Here is a 19031-nt window from a genome sequence, read left to right on the forward strand (position 1 = left end):
TCTCCTTTGGACATTCAGCACTGAGTCTAAAATGTAAAAGATCAGCATAAAGACTAAGCGCATTGAATAATGGCAAGCATCACGACAAACGTACAGACAGCATGCTAAGGTGCATCTGCTCTCTTAATGCCATGAACAGCAATATGCAAGCTTCACTTGAGCAATTTGAGCAATTCCCTCCCCCATGGAAAGTTGCAGACAGTTAGGTCTGAGAAACCAAACTCCCAACGGGAAAAACAAGGGGAGATGGGCTGAATTTTGGAAGTGCCACGTACTTATGCGCTCCGCTGATCACACTCCTGAGAAGGCAGACAATTAGCTTGTGTCTTTCTGTGTCGTGAGATAAGGATTCAATTTTCCAGGAACAGGAGGCACTACAGAAAAGTTAGGCAACAATTTGGAAGGGACTTTCCTGGTCAGCCGGTCTCTGATGCAGCTGTGTCATATCACCCCCTTCATAAATGGATTGAGCTCCATCTTCTACGCAGTTCAGCTTTTGTCCTCACTACAAGTTATGACTACACACATATAAAAACAGGTCTCCACACAGCTCGAGACCCAGCTTTGTCTCACGTGTTTAACCAAGCCACATACTCTGTGCAGCACAAAGACCCCGAGTGTCCGAACAGCCTCCTGCATGCAAACAGATCCTCCCATTACACGAGGTCTAGAGAAAACAGGCCACTGGCTTCTAAAGGCAAGGCAGTAACTGCATTTTAAATCCAATGTTTACCTGCTCTGGTTTCAGCCCTGGAGGCACCCATGCGTACTCTTCCAAGGCACAGCCGGAGTCGTCGTCAGAAGTCGAGTTCCTCTGAAAGTCAAACATGAGCTTCGTCACGGTCTTCTCCATCTCCAGAGGCATAACTGTTACAGCGTGCTCTTCCTGCGGGCACTTACAGTGGAGGCAGATCTTCCTGCAAATCACAAAGAAAAAGGTCCGCTTGTGAGTTTTATGCCAACCGTGAGAGCTCAGATACTGAACTCGGGACAAAACCACTTCTGGCAAGGCACCCTTGGCAAAACCCCAGCTCTTCTCAAGCATTTTTCTAATTCAATGTGTGCATCTTCCATGGGGGAGAGGGGAGCCATGCTTCCATAGTCAGCCTTGGAGGGTGTTAGGACAAATCAGATGGATAAAAGTCTTGGGATACAGAACTGATTGCCACCTCCTACATTAAGAAGTAAACTTCCTTCAGGCTATTAAATAATGATCAGGGATCCTGGTTTTCTCCGATTAAAAAAAAACAACAATTTTTGGATTTGAAAAAGTAGCCCCAAATCCACATTTTTCTGTGATTAAAATTAAACATTACTAATATATCTAGCTAGCTAACTAGACATTAGATCTATATATCTATCTAGAAAGAGTAATACTACTGATCTATCTATCTATCTATAGATAGATATGTTAGATCTAATAACTAGATAGATAGATGTAATATATCTATATCTAGATAGATTAGTAGTATCACTAGTAGTGATAGATAGATAGATAGATAGATAGATAGATAGATAGATAGATAGATAGATAGATAGATGTGTTTCATTTTAACCACAGAAACATGTGGATAGTGGCGAACTTTTTTAAATCTGAAAATTGGGGATTTTTTTTTAATCAGAGAAAACCACGATCCCTGATGATGAGATATAAAGGTCAGACCCTCAAATATTTTAAACCAACCTATACGCATTGACTTCGGTGGAGTTTCTGAGATGGATGTGAGCTGAGGATGCAGCCAATACAGCTGTCAGCGTGAGCAGAAAGCTCCAGATGCAAAGTTCCTTTACGATACCGATAGCATAACTTCGCTAACAAAGTAAAATAAAGTTCGTTATCATATTTTTTTGCATACAATACCCCTCCAAATATAATATGCACCTGGTTTTTTGAACGGCAGAATGAAGAAGTAAGGAGTTTTCCAGAGTTCTGGCTGCACAGAACAGAGCCTAAGTGTCAGCTGACTCATGCTCCCTTTCCTGCACAACTAAAGCTGAATCCCTAGCTGCTGCTGAAGACTGCTTTCCATGAGTGGACCTTTGGTTTTGAAGAGCTAAAGTGCCTGTGCTAAACAGCTAAGGAGCCTGAGCTAAGGAGGCTGTGAAAGACCAGGAGCAGCTAACAGACAGCAAAACTGCCCTAAGAAAGGTTAGCTTGATGAGTGGTACATTAAGACCATTAAAAAAGAGGGATGATCATTAACACCTATAGAGTGAAGAACAAGGAGCTAATAAGTCATTTGATTCCCTCACCTGCCCAAACAGCAATATCACAGCTGCTGCCCTGTAGAGCAGGCTTCAAACCAGGTTGCTTTCAACTCCAGGCAGAAAATTACCTTCTCTACCTAATTACCCCCCAGTCTGGAGTGGAGATTTGCGGGGAAAAGCTGCGTATATATATATAAGAAAATATGGTATAATCTGACGATGCCCCATTACAGGGAGCTATGAAAAGCAGCCACACTATTATGGTACCCTTAATGGATTGAGGCCTTTGGGGCAGGGATGAGCTGCTAGGTTGTGTGGGGGTAGGCCCATAGTGGGCATAAATGTAACGCGGCCACGACAGCGCAAACGCTGCTGTGCTCGAGTTCAGCCCACCCGCGTTCAGGGCGCACCACAGAGAAGCACAGATCACGAAGGAAAAACCCAAAAAAGGCATGTGACACAAGCACGCGTCTCTGTAGCACGGCAAAAACATCAAGCACGCTCAGAAGCGGAGCAAAGGGAGGAAACTGCAAAAGCAGGGAAACTGCTGGGCATGATTTGCCCTGGGGAATGGATCAGAGGGAGTTTGGATTAAAAAGAGCTCAGATACACCAGGCTGGTTGCATCTGCATACAAAGATAAAATGATTCCTTACAACACGCTGTGTGTGTTTTTAAGTTTGGGGGTGAGACTTGGCGCTCACACGACGGGGTAGAAACCCAGGGGATCCAATTCATGCAGCCAAAGGCAGTACCAAGCCTGCCGGTACAGAAGCAAGGAAAAGCCCGGTGGGACCAGCTAAGACACTGCGCTGCTGCTGCCTCTCCCAAAACTTCCTCCTGTCTTGGTAGCCATTGCTTCAAAACACGCTAACAATGTCCATGACTGGCTCCAGGTTCGAGTCTGAATTTCCACGTAGTCACAGCAGCATGAAAAACGCACTATGGCAAAAGGTGAGAAGCTCCGGTTATCAAGCCAGGGAGATTTGCCAGTTTTCCCCATTTCCTGCCTTTCATCAAATTGCAAATACACACAGACCCAAGCGCACCCCGAGCATCTGGTCTGCCTCCAGTTAGGCAGAGGGCCTCTATGTTTTTTGATATAAAAAATAATCAATGCACCATTTCATACAAATGCTTTAATTAATCAGCTACTGTGGAAAAGCTCTATGCTTCAGCAGGACCGTTGCTTTCCAAGCCATTGCTACCTCATCTCCTGATACGATTAGAAGCAGCTCAACATGCAACATGACGTTAGGAATAATTAATGCATTCAGAGCCTAAACGCTTAGCATCTGAGAATTAGATATTTCTCCTAATGGGCTTTCACACTATTCGGCCAAATTTAATTCTGAGGGGATCAATCACGAGGCTCCAGGCAGACTGTCACCGGCCCAGCATTTAACACGCAGGGAGCTAACAAAAGGCAACGTGGCGTCAGGTGGCAAAACGAAGACGACAGGCTGAACTCTCACGGCTGAACTGCTGGATGCACGTCCCGACGGGATCCGAGTTCAAAGGAAACAGCCCCCATAACAAAGCAGCTATGTAAAGCATGATGGAAGAGAGCTTTACCATCCTGCCACATGGCCCGTCCGTGTCACAAGCAGTGCAGCCGGTCAGCAATTCGGGGATTAAGATGAGTAAACTTGGCTGCTAGTTTTAATGCAAACCTGCTTTTTTCCCACCCCCCTCTTTTCCTGCCTTTCCATGATGGGCAGAAACTCTCGCAGTGGGGCTGAACAGGGTACCCCTGCAAGCACTGGGATGGGCCCCTGGCTTTGCCGTTAGAGCTGGAACGAGGCCCTCTGTGAATCATCAGACTGCTAGACTTCTCGCTGCGTTTTGCACCGTGGGGATCTGGTTGCATCCTAAACCACTCAGGCAGAAGTTTCAGTAGCCCGCGGCGAAGGCAGAACGCATCGCCGGAGGGAAGCGCTCTGTGGAGAAGGCAGAAGATGGCATAATTATATGCGGTGGCATTTCTAAAAGGGCAAATATCGGACCATTCAAAACCCAGCAAAGCCCCTCGCTCTTCTCTCTACTAGCAGGGAGTTAATACTAAAGGGCTTAATTGAAAGGAGCAAAGTTTGGGGCTTTGAAGAAATGAGAGAAACCAGGCATTTCAATTACCAAGACTAAAAATTGGCAGCACACTGTAAATGGCCATCCAGGATTCGAGGTTACTCCATACTGGTCTCATGATGACACCGATAACCTGATCATTAACAGTTCTGCTTATGAGAAAAAAACTCCAGGAAGCTTATCTATTCCTGGCCTTGTTTCTGACCAAGTTCAGACATTCAGCTGCTCTGGCAGAAAAAGCTCTCTTGCCAATTAAGAGATTGTGGGAAGGCATTTTGTTATCTCCTAGTGGGAAAAAGTCTAGCTCATTAAAAAGTGGGTGCTATAATCCCAGGAGAAGAAACGTTTCCATAGGGTCTGCAGCATGGGGCTCCTCTGGCTGCTCTGCTGCATAAGGCTTCAGTTCCCAATGTCCTGCCACTTCCGTGGAGGAGGTTTACAAACCTCTAGACCCTACCACTCATTCAATTGTATCCCTTTCCACCCCTCACTGTGCCCTCCTGTGTCATCCTAACACTACCTCTCTTCCTACCTGGAGGAAAATGGTTTCCATCTTTTAATGCACTAGCATCCCATCAAGCAGGCAGCAAACAGCAGCTAGACCGGGCTTTGACTCTACTTAGATAGTGCTCACGGTCTCAGGCAGATGAGCTGGACTTCTGTGCTTTCATGGGATCAAAAGCAAGGCAAGAATAGTTTTAGTAAATCAATGTTTTCACAAAACGTTAGGAAACGATCCATGTGAAAATCAAAGGGTTGCCCTTTTCTCATTTTTATGCAATTCTCATGCGATCTTTCTACAATTTCCACCATTTTCCTCCTCATTACACTCTCACTGACCACCTGGAACACTTTTAGCTTCTTTCATTCCTTGGAGATCTCACAACAACAGCAGTCTCCCGATGCCTGAAGAAGGGCGCTTGTGCCTGAAAGCTTGCAAAGAACTTTTTTCCAACTACTCAGTTGGTCTAATCAGAGAGATCACATCTACCCAAAGAGCCTTGCCTGCCTGTGTCCTTAGACCAACACGGATATAGCCAAAAACCCGGCCTCTGGCTGCTTTACCACTCCATCCAGGAAGAGCACAGACCATCTGCAGATGCTTCCTCAGCCTGATGAAGGGTGTTTGTACCCAAAAGCTTGCTCCAAAGAATTTTTCCAACTATTTGAGTTGGTTTAATAAAAGATACTGGATTTACCCAAAGCACCTTGTCTGCAGGGTAGATGCACTCAAATCTATTGTATGGTCCTCTAGCCCAATATACTTTAAAAAACAACTCCTTTGGGAAGAAATGTAAATAGAAACATGTATTTTTCAAATGTCACCATTGTAAGATGAAATCCATAAGGCTACGTTGCCAATCTAGTCCAAAGGTAGAGCTCTGCTAGGTCTACAAAGCAGGTCTACCCGCCCTTGGTACATGCAGAAGTATCTTCTGATGTGCACAGATGACAAAAATGACAAGGCAGTAGTACTTCCAGTATTACGGTGTGGAAGACAAAACGAATGCTGGTTTTTACCCTGCAGTTTACAGCTTGCAGAACCAGGTCCCTGCTTCGGACAGTGTCATGAGCACTATCCCCTGCTGCAGCAGGGCTCAATTGGTTGGACCATGCGTTGGCTGCTACCTAGCAGAGATATTGTTTAGCCCATTGCCCAGGTGGTAAGACTACCAGAGTCCGGACGAGCGCAGGTCTCAGACAGCGCGTCAAACACATTGCCATCCAAAGAGCACCGCAATGCAGAAAGGCCAACCCAGAGACTTTGTTCTTTCTGCCCAGAGATCAGCCTGGGCACATCAACAGCAATGCTTTGATTGACAAGATTTCTCTCTCTCCCGCTCTGGGAAGATCTTCACTTTTTTCTATCAGCAACTGAGGCCAGTGTCATTTGAGAAAAGAGCACGCACGTCTTCTAACGAGAAGCAAATTAAGCCAATTACTCTGTGTCTTTCTGGAAATCTCTTCTTCGTTTCGAAGCAATTATTTTTTGCTTGCTGTCTTTTAACGGCGTAGACATCATGCAGCCCTCGGGTACATGCATGCAGCTCCCACTGAAGTCAGTAAGGTGCTGCAAACTTGTCCAAAAGAAGCACCGCTCCTATGGCAATTAGTGAGATGCAGGTACCTACTTTAATGTCCTTTTTAAAGCAAGGCCTGCCTCACACGTTCAGTAATCGCAAATCAGGGCCCAAAATAATCTGGAGCTTTTTCCGCAGGCTAATACATTTGGGATTCTTACTTCCTTTCTGAGGTTTCCCTTTCTCAAGCTATCCTCAGGAAAACCGAGGGCCAGACCCTCAGCTTTTAAGCAACAGCTGCAGCACTCCTAAAATCCCACTTGACTCCACGAGGCTAGGCGTTAAGAAAAGCACCGACAACTGCTAATAGTCGTGCGAGTTGGCAGCGCTGCCAAGTTCAAAGAACGGATCTGGGGAGCAACGGATGAAAGAGGCTGAAGGACGTCACCGAGTTGGAAAACCATCAGTCGTTCACGAGCAGGGAATAAAGGGAAGAGGAAGCAGGGTGGCAGCTTCCCCGCTACCAAAGCTGGAGCTAGACAACAGCTTTGGTATTTCTGCTCCAGAAGGAGCTACACACTTGTTTGCCCTGAAGCGGGGCCAGGAAGGAGGGAAGTAACTAAGGAGAAAATGACACTTCCTGGTGTCGTATTCTGTTGGAAAGCAGCCCTCGCCGAATTGCCTGCACATGGTGCCAAGCCAAGACGGCCCCGAACACATCAAGCAACGCGCTGGCCTTGCAAGATGGATGTCTCGGACTTCCAGCCTCTGCACTGCGCTCCTGGCATGCTGCTCTCTACGCCGTCCTCCGTTACGCTGGTGCATGCCCAGGGAGCGCAAAAAGGATTATCTGGGCAAACTGCAGACTGTCATCTTCTGGCCTATGAGCCTCTCAGAAAAATAAGCAGTGAGCGCGGCGTCACCGTGAACGTGCACACCGGGACGGCGATAGCATTGCAAGCAGAGAGGGGCCTGATCTACAACACCAAGGGTCTGAAGTCCAAGCCTAGGGACAAACACCCATGCCTGGTTTGGGCCCATGTGGGTTTTTCTCAATGGTTTCACACGAGTTTCACTAGGACGCAAGTTCTTTGGGGCTGGAGCTGTCCGTGCAGTCGAGGTTGGTGCAAGGTTTAGCCCCATCATCAGCACAGCCTTTGGACAGGTATGTTGCACACGGCGGCAGCAAGGTCCGCGGAAGGGAGTACTGCAGCCTTAGGAAGATCGTTTTAAATGTTGAGGGTGCTTCTTGAAGCAAAAAGAGGAAATCAGATTTGGACTTGAAGAAATGTCAAGTAACTAAAATTGTATAGGATAGCATAACATGGCTTTTTGCTCTGCTGCTCTGTTTGCTGCTCCCTGGCCTATCTACTGCTCTGTTGCTTGTCCCCACAACCAAACCTTCCCCAAACCTAGCATATCCACTGAAGGTGAAACACCATGGGCATATTTGGGAACCGAGACCTTGGGATGTGGAAGAAAGAGAGGGGACTTCACAAACCATCTCATAACCCAGGCACCTTCCAACATGACTCCCCCCAGGCTTCCCCAAAGGAAACTTTCTACAGAAACAAACAACCAGCTGTGCCCACCGCTTGCATCGCCCCATCGGGCACTCATACCTCCCCTGGCTTGGCCCCAGCTCAACCCTCTGTGTCTGCTGTGCCGAAAACCTTCTCATCTGCCCTGCCCTGGATTGAAATACCTTCATTTCCTGACCTAAGCTGTTTTCAGCGTGTTGCTGCTCAAGTGTGTGAACTCGCAGCGAGGTCCCTGAACAAGCAGTGAATGGTGGACTCCTTCACTGCTTCCATTACCAACATCCTTCCCCGGTGACAGCGAGCGTCTGAACCTGGGAGTGCCAAAAGGCCGTGGCAGGGAAGCGTGCCCGAAACGGGCACCTTTGCTTTTCCAGTCAAGGCGGCTGCGCAGGGAATCAGAGAATCGTAGAAAACGAGGGTCGAAGGGAGCTCAGGGGGTTGCATCTAATGCGACCCACTGCTCCAAGCAGGACCGGCCCCACCTACATCATCCCAGCCACGGCTTTGTCGATCCAAGCCTTCAAAACCTCCAAGGATGGAGAGTCCACCACCTCTATAAGTAACCTGTTCCAGTGCTTCACCACCCTCCTTGTGACAAAGTTTTCCCTAATATCCAACCTCAACTTCCCTTGCTGCAACATGAGCCCATTGCTCCTTGTCCTGTCATCTGCCCCCACTGAGACCTGCCCAGCTCCATCCTCTTTGCAGCCCCCCTGCAGGGAGGTGAAGGCTGCTATTCAATCCCCCTCCATCTTCTCTTCTCAAGACTAAATAAGCCCAGTTCCCTCAAGTGCCCAGGAAGATGGAGCTGAGCCTGAATTCATAGGTTGAATGCCTCCCATCACCAGGGTGATGAATTCTGGGACATATCCAATGAACTAAATGGCTCCGGAGGATTTTACAGATGGGGAAGATATTAAGTTTATTCACTGGAGCTGATCTCTGCCCTGAATTGCACCCCTTCTCTCTGCTGCATACCACCTGTGTAGCTCGGAGGGCTTTCTGCATAGGTATCTGCCTGCTGCCTCCTGGTGTGTGCTAGCCACAGAGCAGCTCTCCTTGCACCCTGCTCGCTCCTGCATGCCCGTAGCGTGTGCTGAAGCCAGCCCACCCCTCCCGAAACCCATCCCCACCTTGGAAGTTAGCCACTCAGCAAAGTCTCGTGACAAGGCATGAGCAGGCACCTGACTGCAAGCTTCTCGTGACAGTATTGGCTGCAGAACTGAAGGTATACAGTGCCAGGCTCTCACTATAAGACCCATTTTGCACATTGGATGAACTAGGCTGGAGAGGTAAAGCAACCGATGGGCTCGAGGCTGCATCAGTCAATGAAAACCAGCATCGCTCCTGTTCGCGCCATGTGGGGATCAAACCACCCCCCGGGTTTGTCAGACAGGATTCCTGCAAGCTCCGCGATGCTGAACTGGCTGTTTCTTAGCCAAGTAGGGGAGAGGCGTGGGGCAGCAGTTACCACCTTGTGAATCAAGCAAAAGACCCGCGGTTTCTTTCCCAACTACCGTGTCCTCCCCCTGCCAGGTGATCGCCCTACACGTGCAACAGGCAGGACTGATCCGGTATCAAAGCAGCAACAAGCAAGGCGAAAAGTTGCTGTCGAGGGAGAGAGATCAAAGCTTTGCAGGCTGGAAAAGGGACACAGCAGACCTCTTCGTCTTATTTGTCTTCTTCCCCCCTGCGTCTCCCTGGGGGGCTAAATTAAATAAATTGCATTGCACCGAAGCTGCGGTCTGGGGCTAACTTGCAACACAAGCTCGTGGCTTTGCTGGCACGCGATGCATGGAGACGAGACGATTGTTCCACACTACGCAATAAAGGATATGCATATATTTGGGTATGCGCATTGGCATGCAAGGTTTTCTCATCCCTTCCAAAAACAATTCTCTGGTTTATGAGCCCAGATTCCAGCTGAGATCAAACCCACCATGTTTCGCAAAGAGAACTGGGTGCTCTTCTCGCTCCTCTATTGCTCAAAACACATGCGAGCTCTTGCACCTACCATCCAAAGCTCAATATCACCATCTCCCCTTACACGTAGGGATATGGAGGCACAGACAGGCAGAGTGAATTGGCCCAGAGTGATACAGCAGGAACAGATGCCATTTTTCCTGATTCCCAATTTGCTGCCCTCCCTCCCAGACCATGCCCGATTGGGACATAGCATGGGGGGTTGAGTCTGATATGTTGGAGAAGCCCTATTTGTATCAGCCCTGGATAGAGGGATGTACCCCTTCTTGTATCCCCCTGCCCATGGGGGGTTGGTGGTCTCATCACCTGCTCAGGAAGGGCTGCACAGCGCAAGAAGGTCCCAGCCACTCGGACACGGACCCCTTTGGTCCACGTTACCGGAGCGTGCATCGCCCCGAGGACCTGCTTCATTCCTCCTGGAAACAGCCGCTGCAGAGGACAGGACAGGCACATTACACGCGTGCTCAGCAACCAGCGCCACCCACCACTGGTTTGAAGGAAATGGTGCTAACTGGCTCCCAATCCAGGGGCTTCTCCCTTTGGGAAAGGACGGCAGCTGCATTGCCCTGGGGGGCTCCTGCTACAAGCCCCCCTGAGTCCCTGCCAGCAGGGAATGGCAGGATGCGGTCACGGGTGCTGCCACTGGGCTTCTTGATCTAGGGAAGGCTCAGTTTTCACATCCTTTGGGCCCAGCTTGTATTGCCTGCTCTGACTGCTGTTTCTGTGCCCCGAAGAGGACAGGAGCACTGGGGAGGAAACAAAGCAAATCTGGGGATGAACCACGAGCGCCATAAATGCCAGCCGTTGCAAGACAGCGCCATAAATGCCACCCATTGCAGGGATTATTCCGGCTGCTGTCTCCCAAGAGGAGGTCTAATGCTCTCGCAGGCGCCGGCAAGGAGGCTGAGGCATATTCCATGAGTCAGACCCACCAAGAAAGTGAAACAAAAATAAATGCACGGCTTGTAAGAGATTAGCATAAGCAACGGGTGGCCAGATGCCACCCGGGGGCTGCAATGCAGAGCAAAGCTGCTCCTCCGTGGCCTGGACGGCGGGGCCCGGAGGCCCTAGGGACAGGAACGGCAGCATCAAGTGGGCAGTGCAAGATTTCGCAGTGCACGTGGCTTACACGGGCTGGGAGCGGGGCTGTGTGTAAGGGGGTGCACAACCGAATGGCGCAGCTGAGCGCGCAGGGGGTACCTGGGATTTCCCACGGAGGCCTGGGGTGCAGACTGTCATGCATCTCCCCTCTGCATGGTACAACGGCAGTCACTGGGCTGATGCCATTGCACCGGCTGACCCTCCCTCGGGACAGCCACCCACCCCAGGGAGCCGATATGGCTGCAGACAGGCAGGCCAGGTCCTCTCAGGTGAATGCGCTCTCGGATCTAATTAGCGCCGACCTTCCGGTCACCTCTTTGGCACGTTGCTGCAGCCCCTCGGGGCGTACTGTCTGCTGCCCTGGCAAACGGCGAAGATTTCGAGGGCCTTTAAAGGGCCGAACCAGGCAACCTGCCTCCAAGCTCTCTCCAGACAGATGGAAAGAAGAGCTGCCAGCTAAAGCCAGCCACAAGGCCTTGCATTGCACCTCCCCGGGAACATGTTTCCTTCTGACTTTCCTCCATGGTTTCACAGCCGCTCCTCCAACCCCAGCGCTTGAGCAACCTCTCACCGCCGCTGTAGCTAGCGGTCCCAAATGACCAGAGACTTCAGCTAGAGAAGGGGCCATTTTTTGGACAAAACGTTGCTACACTGCCGTGCAGTTTGCTGTTATGATGGTCTGGGAGATATGAGAGCAGCCTCAATGCTACTAGTTGGGAGTCAGTCCCCTCCAATTCCAGCAAATATCCCCCAAACACGAGGTGGGAGGCAGCTGTCCATGTGCTGAGGTGTGCGCACCCCACGTACCACCGAAGCAGATCCAAAAATAAAACCTATGACCCCCTAGGATGCCCCAGTACTTGTCCCAGGGGTGATTATTTATTTTGCACCGTGCTTAAAATGCAATCAAATCAGGACACCCTGGGCACACCCTACTCACATCCATGAAGCATATGCTGCATAAAGATAAGAAACTGGTAAAAGAAACAATAAGAGTAGATATGTTGCTTTTCTACACCACTTCCACACCACCAGCCTCAAAGGATGAAGCAATGTGCCCATTTTACAGGTAGGGAAATTGAGGCACACGTGACTTCTCCAGAGTCCCCCCGGCTGCTGGGCGGCAGAGCCAGGAATGACACCCGGTATCCTGTGTCCCAGACCACTGCTCTGCTAGCCCGGTGATGGGGCTGGGAGGAGTAGTGTTGTGTGCGGCAGTCCAAATAACGGAGGCCGCCTTATCAATGCAGATTTTTACCCCCCAACCTCAAAATGGCTGGTGCTTTGCTGAAATCCCAAACCCTTGGCATCGGGTGATGGGGTGAGGCTCTCAGGTTGCATTTAAAAAGAAATAGGACGCTTCCAGCCTTAGCAGCTGCAGGCGACCACTGACAACGCGACCCCTTGACTCTTAAAAAAATGGGCAAGGAGTCACTGGGCAGCTCCTGGTCCTACTGTCAGCAACTCAGCCAAAATCCCTATCCCCCTCACCTTAACTTATTTAAATCTCATGGTCTTGGGTGCAGAGTCCTGACAGTGATTGGCAAGCTGCTTTGGTTTTCCGCCAGGCAGGACAAACATAGCTCCTAACCCTGTCTAAACTGAGAAAAAACTTCTCAGAGGCCTAAAGGCCACTCTAAACACGCCATTGTGAGGGCTCGCCAAGCAACGTCTCGAGCGCCCCGCGAGAACCGCGCTGACATAATGAAGAATCAGCAAAATCCATCACTAAACGCTCGCTCTGGTTTAACGCGGCCGCGCTCGAGCCAAGAATGTGCTCAGCTGTTCAGACCCGAGTGTGCCTGGAAGAGCTTGCACGGTGCCGTGGGTTATCTTTGGAGGTTTTTAATTACATCCTTCACTCGCTTTTCAGCCCAGCAAGACACAGCCCCACGGTCCTGTCTCGATGGATTGCTTTATAGCGCTTAATTGAAGGGAGTCAGTTGCTTCAGAATGGTTGATCCTATCGGATTTATACTTCGGTTTTGAACCGAGTATGGCGCCCGCTGAACCAGGCAGGAAAACACATCCATCCTGGCACACTCCCGTATTTTTTAAGTTTGCATAACGCTGCTCTCTCCGTGAACGCCCGTTATTTGAGCCTTCCCCCTTTTGTCTCATCACCGTCTCCCTTTGAGATTTTATTTTTGGGATGATAAACTTCAGTGGCTCTGTTTCAAATGAAAGCTATTTCCCTGTTGCTTTCCCATGGGGCTGATTTTTGGGGTGGTTTTTTTTTTTTTGCAGGACAGATTTGTGGCAAGCAGGCAGTAAACACGCCGCAGTTTTGTCCATCCTGGGCCTTGCCTCTCCAAGGAAAGGAGGAAAAAAACACCCTGATCCTTAGGCAAAACACGTCGACATAGTACAGGCAGCGTTCCACCTCGAGCATTTAAATATTGTCATTATTTCAAAGTTGAGGTTTAGCATCCTCTGGGACTGGCAAGAGTGACCCATTTGCAAAAGCAATCAGGAGCAGAGCGGGTTTTGTGCGTGCCGGCCAATGCTGACAGACACAGCCTGGAGCAAGCAGGCTCTGCCGTTTCATTTGGTTAAGTCCAACGCCACATTGCAGGCAAGGCTTTAAAGACGGAGCAGAATATAATCCCGTTAACTGCAAACAGTTTACTCGGTAAACCTTTGCCCCGATTCAAGTCACTGCCCTTGCAAACAAAACGTGCTGGTGCCAGACATCTAAGTGCTCACAGCCGGGAAAACCACCACCGGAGGAACAGGATAAGTTACAAGGTAACAGGGTTACAACTAAAAGGATGACATTGCATCTGGTGTGAATAATTATTCTGGCATTATTCTGCCCAGCGCTAATCCTTGGTGGTTCATAAAGGTTCAATCAGTCTTTAGCGTAGCCAAGGAATCATGACTACAAAACAAAGAGTAACTGGATTAAAATCTTTACATGGTCACAGGTCAGCACCGTGTCACATATGGCTGCTTAAAACCCGCCTTAAAGGAATATACAGAAAAAGTGATGGAGAGAAAATGACAGTGGAAAACAACCTCTGGCTTTGACTGCACAGATACCCCGGGCAAGCAAAAAGGCTTTCGAACGATCAGCAGAATTTCTAAATAAAATTATACAACACATCCCCCCCCCGTTGTAACATCATCATCTAGAAATCCAGACTGGATGCAGCCAGCTTGAAGAGACCCCCTGGTCCCACACTTCCTGCAGCTAAATTTGGCCAGAGGAGTAAATCAGCACCGAGAGAGACCAGGGCTCCCCCATTGAAAAACCAGCTAAGCTTTCCAAAATGAAACATAGCTTAAGCATTTATCTTTGACTTTCTGCAGCTGTACAACAACCTATTTCATGAACAAGAATCGCAAGGTAAAAAATAATAATAATAATCATTTCTCTAAAGATCAGCCGTGGCAGAAGTTAGCCCTATGTGAACGTAGAGGACTGCCATCCCTTGGACCTTCCCTCCTTGCTAAAAATACACGGCAAACTTCTAAGTTGCTGGTAAAAGACGGCTCCTTACCTATTCCTCCCGGCGCCGATGCCAGCATGGAAAAAAGCAGCAATCCGGCAGATTCTTCTGCTGTGTTAGTTTGTACAGTTTACTTTCCTCTGGTGGGCTGCTCCCAGGCAAAGCCAAGCCACTGCAGTGCTATAAAGCATCTTGTGTTTTCCCCAAACTGTGACAGACACCGGTAGGTGCTTCTCTTGAAAGGAGCAGGAGGCTTTTTGTCAAAGCCTTCTCGAAGACGCACACGCACACACACACACAACGGTGTTGCACGGAAGAAAATCTGCGGTGGAAACCGTCAGCAGAGAGATTTCTGCCCTGTGTCTGGAGCAGCTCTGCAGCTCAGCTCACCGTTCCAGCCGCGTGTGGTTTTTCGTCTCCTTTCCTCCCCCCTCCGCCTTCCCCACAATCCAGATGAATCCGGCGGACCCCCAGCTTGGCTACATGACCCCGAGAGGTGGCAAGAGTCCGGCCAATTTGCTCTCCGGGCTCAAGACATTAACAAGGAAAATGTGCAGCCCATCGAGAATAATTGCCGGCTTGGTAGCGGAGCCAGAATCGTTGCTGTTGCAGTGCTCTCATCTCCTGCATGCTAATGAAGCAATGATGTCAGCAAGTCAAAGTCATTGCAGCTGGACAGTTCAAATTGTCACTGGCCAGTGTCAGTCATTTATTTACATGCAAATCTGGCCGCTGTTCCCGATTGATAATCCCCACCGGCTGTTTACAGAATGAAAAGAAAATCCTTTTAGCTGTCTCCCATGTGTGCATTGCACATCGCTGGCAGTGTCCCCAGCCACCCAAACCGAACGTGCGAAGACACTAATTATCCTTCCAGAACTACGACCTTCGTTCTCGCTGACCAAGCCAGCTTGCTCGCAGACTGAACTCGCCGCTTCTTTTACAAGCTCACAGCAACTTAGCACTTAGCTTCTCACCCTCAAAGCCCTCTTAATTATTATTATTTTTTTTTTTTTTGCACTCATTTGCTGTTATTCCCCACTGATCTTAGATACAGCACATTTACGCGAGCAGGGCTAAATACTCTGGGACACACATGCTGTTATCAAGGTAACATTTTGCTTGGCATATATTTTCATACCCTTTTCTTATCTGGTCTCCGGAGTGTGGGGATTTTCACTTTTTATGCCTATTTTAAGTCAATGCTCTGAAGCCTAGATCCATTATTAGCAGAGCCTGTGGGGAATTGGAGCATCCTTGCTCACATCTCCCCCTTTCCTTTTAGCAGAAGAGGAACCGCTGTCATGTATCTCATGGCACTTGATGTTCCTCCTTCAACCTTAGCTCCAGGAGTCATGTGATGGCATCGGCTTCTCAGATCTAATTTGACATGAAGCATTCATTTTTTCAGGCTCAAGCAGAAAAGCACCAGCTCAAAACACCGAAAGGCAAAAAAACCCCAACGTTTATTATTCTTGCAAATTCTTCCTATTTCGGAGCCCAACCTCATGATTTTTGAGGCCAAACTCAGGATATTTAAGCTCTCGGGCTGGCCATTGCAAGTCAGTTCACAAATCACAGGGGGCCACTGAAAATAGAGCTGAGAGTCTTTCTGGACTTCTGAATGCCGAACTTATGGATTTTATTACATGATAAATTAGGTTTTATTATGCAGATTTTTACTCAGGATAGCAAGACCCAGATCCTCAACTGGGAAACATCATGACGGCGCCCCTGCCTTCAACACATCTAACCCGATTCCCCCTCCAGGGTGTGTATGGTGAAGCCTGTAAGCCTTTCTTTGGGTTGCACTTTATGCTGACATAAATATTTATGCAGGGAAGTTTAAATGTACAATTTCCACTGACGTCCGGGCTACAAAAGGCACAGCCCTGGATGTTAAATTCATGCTACAGGCCTGGAGTCCACGAACACATGCAGCAGCCACCCAGCTGCTCCAACCTGGCCCACGGCTGCATGGGTCCTTGTGTGGGGGGGGAGCGATACAAAGGTGGCTTCAAGGTGCGACTCCCCCAGCCACAGCCCGGACCAGGGAACTGAACCCCTTTGTTTCTTGTTCTTTCCATAGAGGAACAGCAGTGTCGGCTGCTTTTCCCGAGCGCGCACTGGGGACGTGGGTGGGTTCGCACTGCCCTTCTCAAGTTTCACAATCCACAGACTTTGCTGGAGAAACCCTCCCCTCCTTCCACTTCCCATGAACAGTCACATGTTGTCTGCTGCCGCTTTTCCTCGCTGTGCGGGCAGGCTGGAAACTCAGCCCCGAAGGGTTAGCATGCATCAAACCCCAGCCTTTGCCATAAGACCTGAAGAGCGATGCACTTGCCAAGCCTCCAAAATGACATATTTTATCTTTAACCCAAAACATGCTCATTAAAATGCAAAGGAAATGAGACAAAACTCAACTGGGCACAAGCAAAAAGAAGTTTGTTTACAAAACAATTATGTAAAGCAGAAACAAATTACGTGCGTTTACCGTAACCATTTTCCTTGGAAATATACTGTTAAAACCACATTGCATATGGGTAAATATGGGCTTCGGATCAGACAAAGAATAAATGCCATTCAACATGAGAGCTCCTGGTAAGCACCAATTTTCCTTAACAGATAAGACACAGTATGTAATTTAGATAGATAAAGTAGCCAAGGCCGCTAAACACAAACACTTAGTCCTGAGCTCAGTATTTACTACAGCCAGGGTGCATCTACACGTTCATTAATGCGCCTTAGATACTGCACATTTAGTTTAGTACTCTCTTAATAAAGTACTAACTAAATGCGCAGTACGTAGAGTTACTGTGCAGTAGAGCCGGTGCACGGTCATTTAGTGACGCTTGCTGCGCATTAGCCTAATAACACTGCGCAGTGGACTATTAGCACGGTGTGTGCCGTGACGCTCTACCATGCAGTATTATTAGGCTAATGCGCAGTAAGCGTCTCATGTAGATGCACCCACAGAGAGGCAGCCTTTGAGTAGCAGTAGGTCCAAGGCAGGATCACAGCCCAAATGCACAGCCTTGCCCTGATATAGCTCACACCAGCTCTCTGTGTGCTACTGACTCTGCGACAACTTTGCACGCGTGGGACTCGCCCGTATCTCCATGTGCCAGCAAGTGGGTAGAGTGATCCCACTGGCAGCATCGGTTTTCGGCATGTGCAGAATGATCACCTAAGCTTTTTTTTTCTTTTTGTGGGCAATGTCTACGTATTGCTCTCAGCTCCCATTTTGCCCAGAGAACTGGAAGACAACCACCCCACCGGCCTGCAATTCCAAAATTAAAGCACACACGCTCCTGCAACAGCAGTCGTGCAGGCTAAGAACCAGAGGATGAAAATCGAGCTCTCGGAGAGAGCCTGTTCTGCATCAAGCACAACTCCCGCGGCCTGTTTAGCTCGCCTATTTATGTTATTATCCCAACAACACTAGCATAAGAGTTTCCATGCAGAATTTGGCAATTTTAGCTATTGGCTGACACACAATGGCACAAAGAAGGTGCAGGTCATGACCTCATGTAATGGATGGATAGAAAACATGCTTAAAGCCATGCAGCCAACAGAGAGGTTAGCTGAGAATAGGAAACCTTTCACCCTGGAACTGCATCCCTGACCTCGGAGCTTGAGCAGCCTCAAAATGCCATCAGTGGGTTATTCCGGGACAAAAAAAAAACCTCAAACAGATGAGATAGCTCAAGTCTGAGTTGCAAAACTGTCTTGCGAAAGTAAAAGACAGTGTAAGTTGCCATCCTGAAATGCTTCTCAATGGTTTGCAACAGCCACTTTCCCATTAGCTGCCTGCAAAAAGGCGCTGGACATTCAAGCAGCTCGAGGCAGCAGGCGGTATTCCCTGTGGCCCATCCTGCGCATCGAGCAGTGGGAACGGGTGTTTCATTAAGAAGCGAGGCGTGGACCGAACCGGTGCAGCACATTTCACAAAGGTCACCTGGAAGACTTTCAGAGAGACGGAGAGGGATGCTGGCAGAGCTCAGAGATGAAATCCTTGCTCCGTGCAACTATTTTGCTAAGAGCTCATGGAGACAAAAAGAGTATTTTGAAATAAGAAAAGACCTCAAACCTCAGAGGGTAGATTTAAGGGTCTGAACAGACAAATTATACCAAGGTCAAAGGGAGAGGGGACTTACCACAGATCACTTGCTCCATGGTAAGTTTTGCGGGTCTCCTCCTATCCTGGAATAAGTGGAATTTAGCCCGGAGCAGCTTACTCCTGTGTCATGAATAAGGTGACTTCCCACTTACCACGGGATGGGAACAGGCTCGTGGAAAAGTTATCAAGGAAGAGCTGACCTGCAGTAAATCCCTCCCCTTCTTTAGTTCAGTATAATTTGTCTGTCTATACCCGTCAAAACTCAGAGTCCCAGGCGCAAATTCGACCACATAAGAAACCTCTGCAGGAGAACGCGGCCTTCCTTTTTTGTCATCGCTTTGTTTTTTTAATACAGAAAAAAATTAACTCTGAAACGATCAGTAATTTGTACAAACGCCTCCCTCCCGCTGAGCGGCTGAGCCCATCGTTTCCGCTTTGCAAGGGGCATCTTTTTATTTGTCCATCCCCGCGACGTATGGATTAGCTGTCAATCTGCGCGGCGTCACGTTACGCCGTTCCTT

General features: G+C 48.8%; 1 protein-coding gene across 4 annotated transcripts in view; it reads right to left on the reverse strand.

The window, feature by feature from the left end:
* The window catches only part of PRICKLE2 (prickle planar cell polarity protein 2), a 160849-nt gene that overhangs the window by 41055 nt on the left and 100763 nt on the right, over window positions 1–19031 (reverse strand). For 3 of the 4 annotated variants that reach the window (XM_059715831.1, XM_006262127.4, XM_019499653.2), the window contains one exon: window positions 734–917. In XM_059715831.1, coding sequence (XP_059571814.1) covers window positions 734–917 — 184 coding nt within the window. Of the gene's footprint in view, window positions 1–733; window positions 918–14441; window positions 15317–19031 lie in introns of those variants that run through there. The other variant, XM_019499652.2, reaches the window with a different exon arrangement.

Source organism: Alligator mississippiensis, chromosome 12 (assembly GCF_030867095.1).
Source record: "Alligator mississippiensis isolate rAllMis1 chromosome 12, rAllMis1, whole genome shotgun sequence".
Classification (NCBI taxonomy): Eukaryota; Metazoa; Chordata; order Crocodylia; family Alligatoridae; genus Alligator; species Alligator mississippiensis.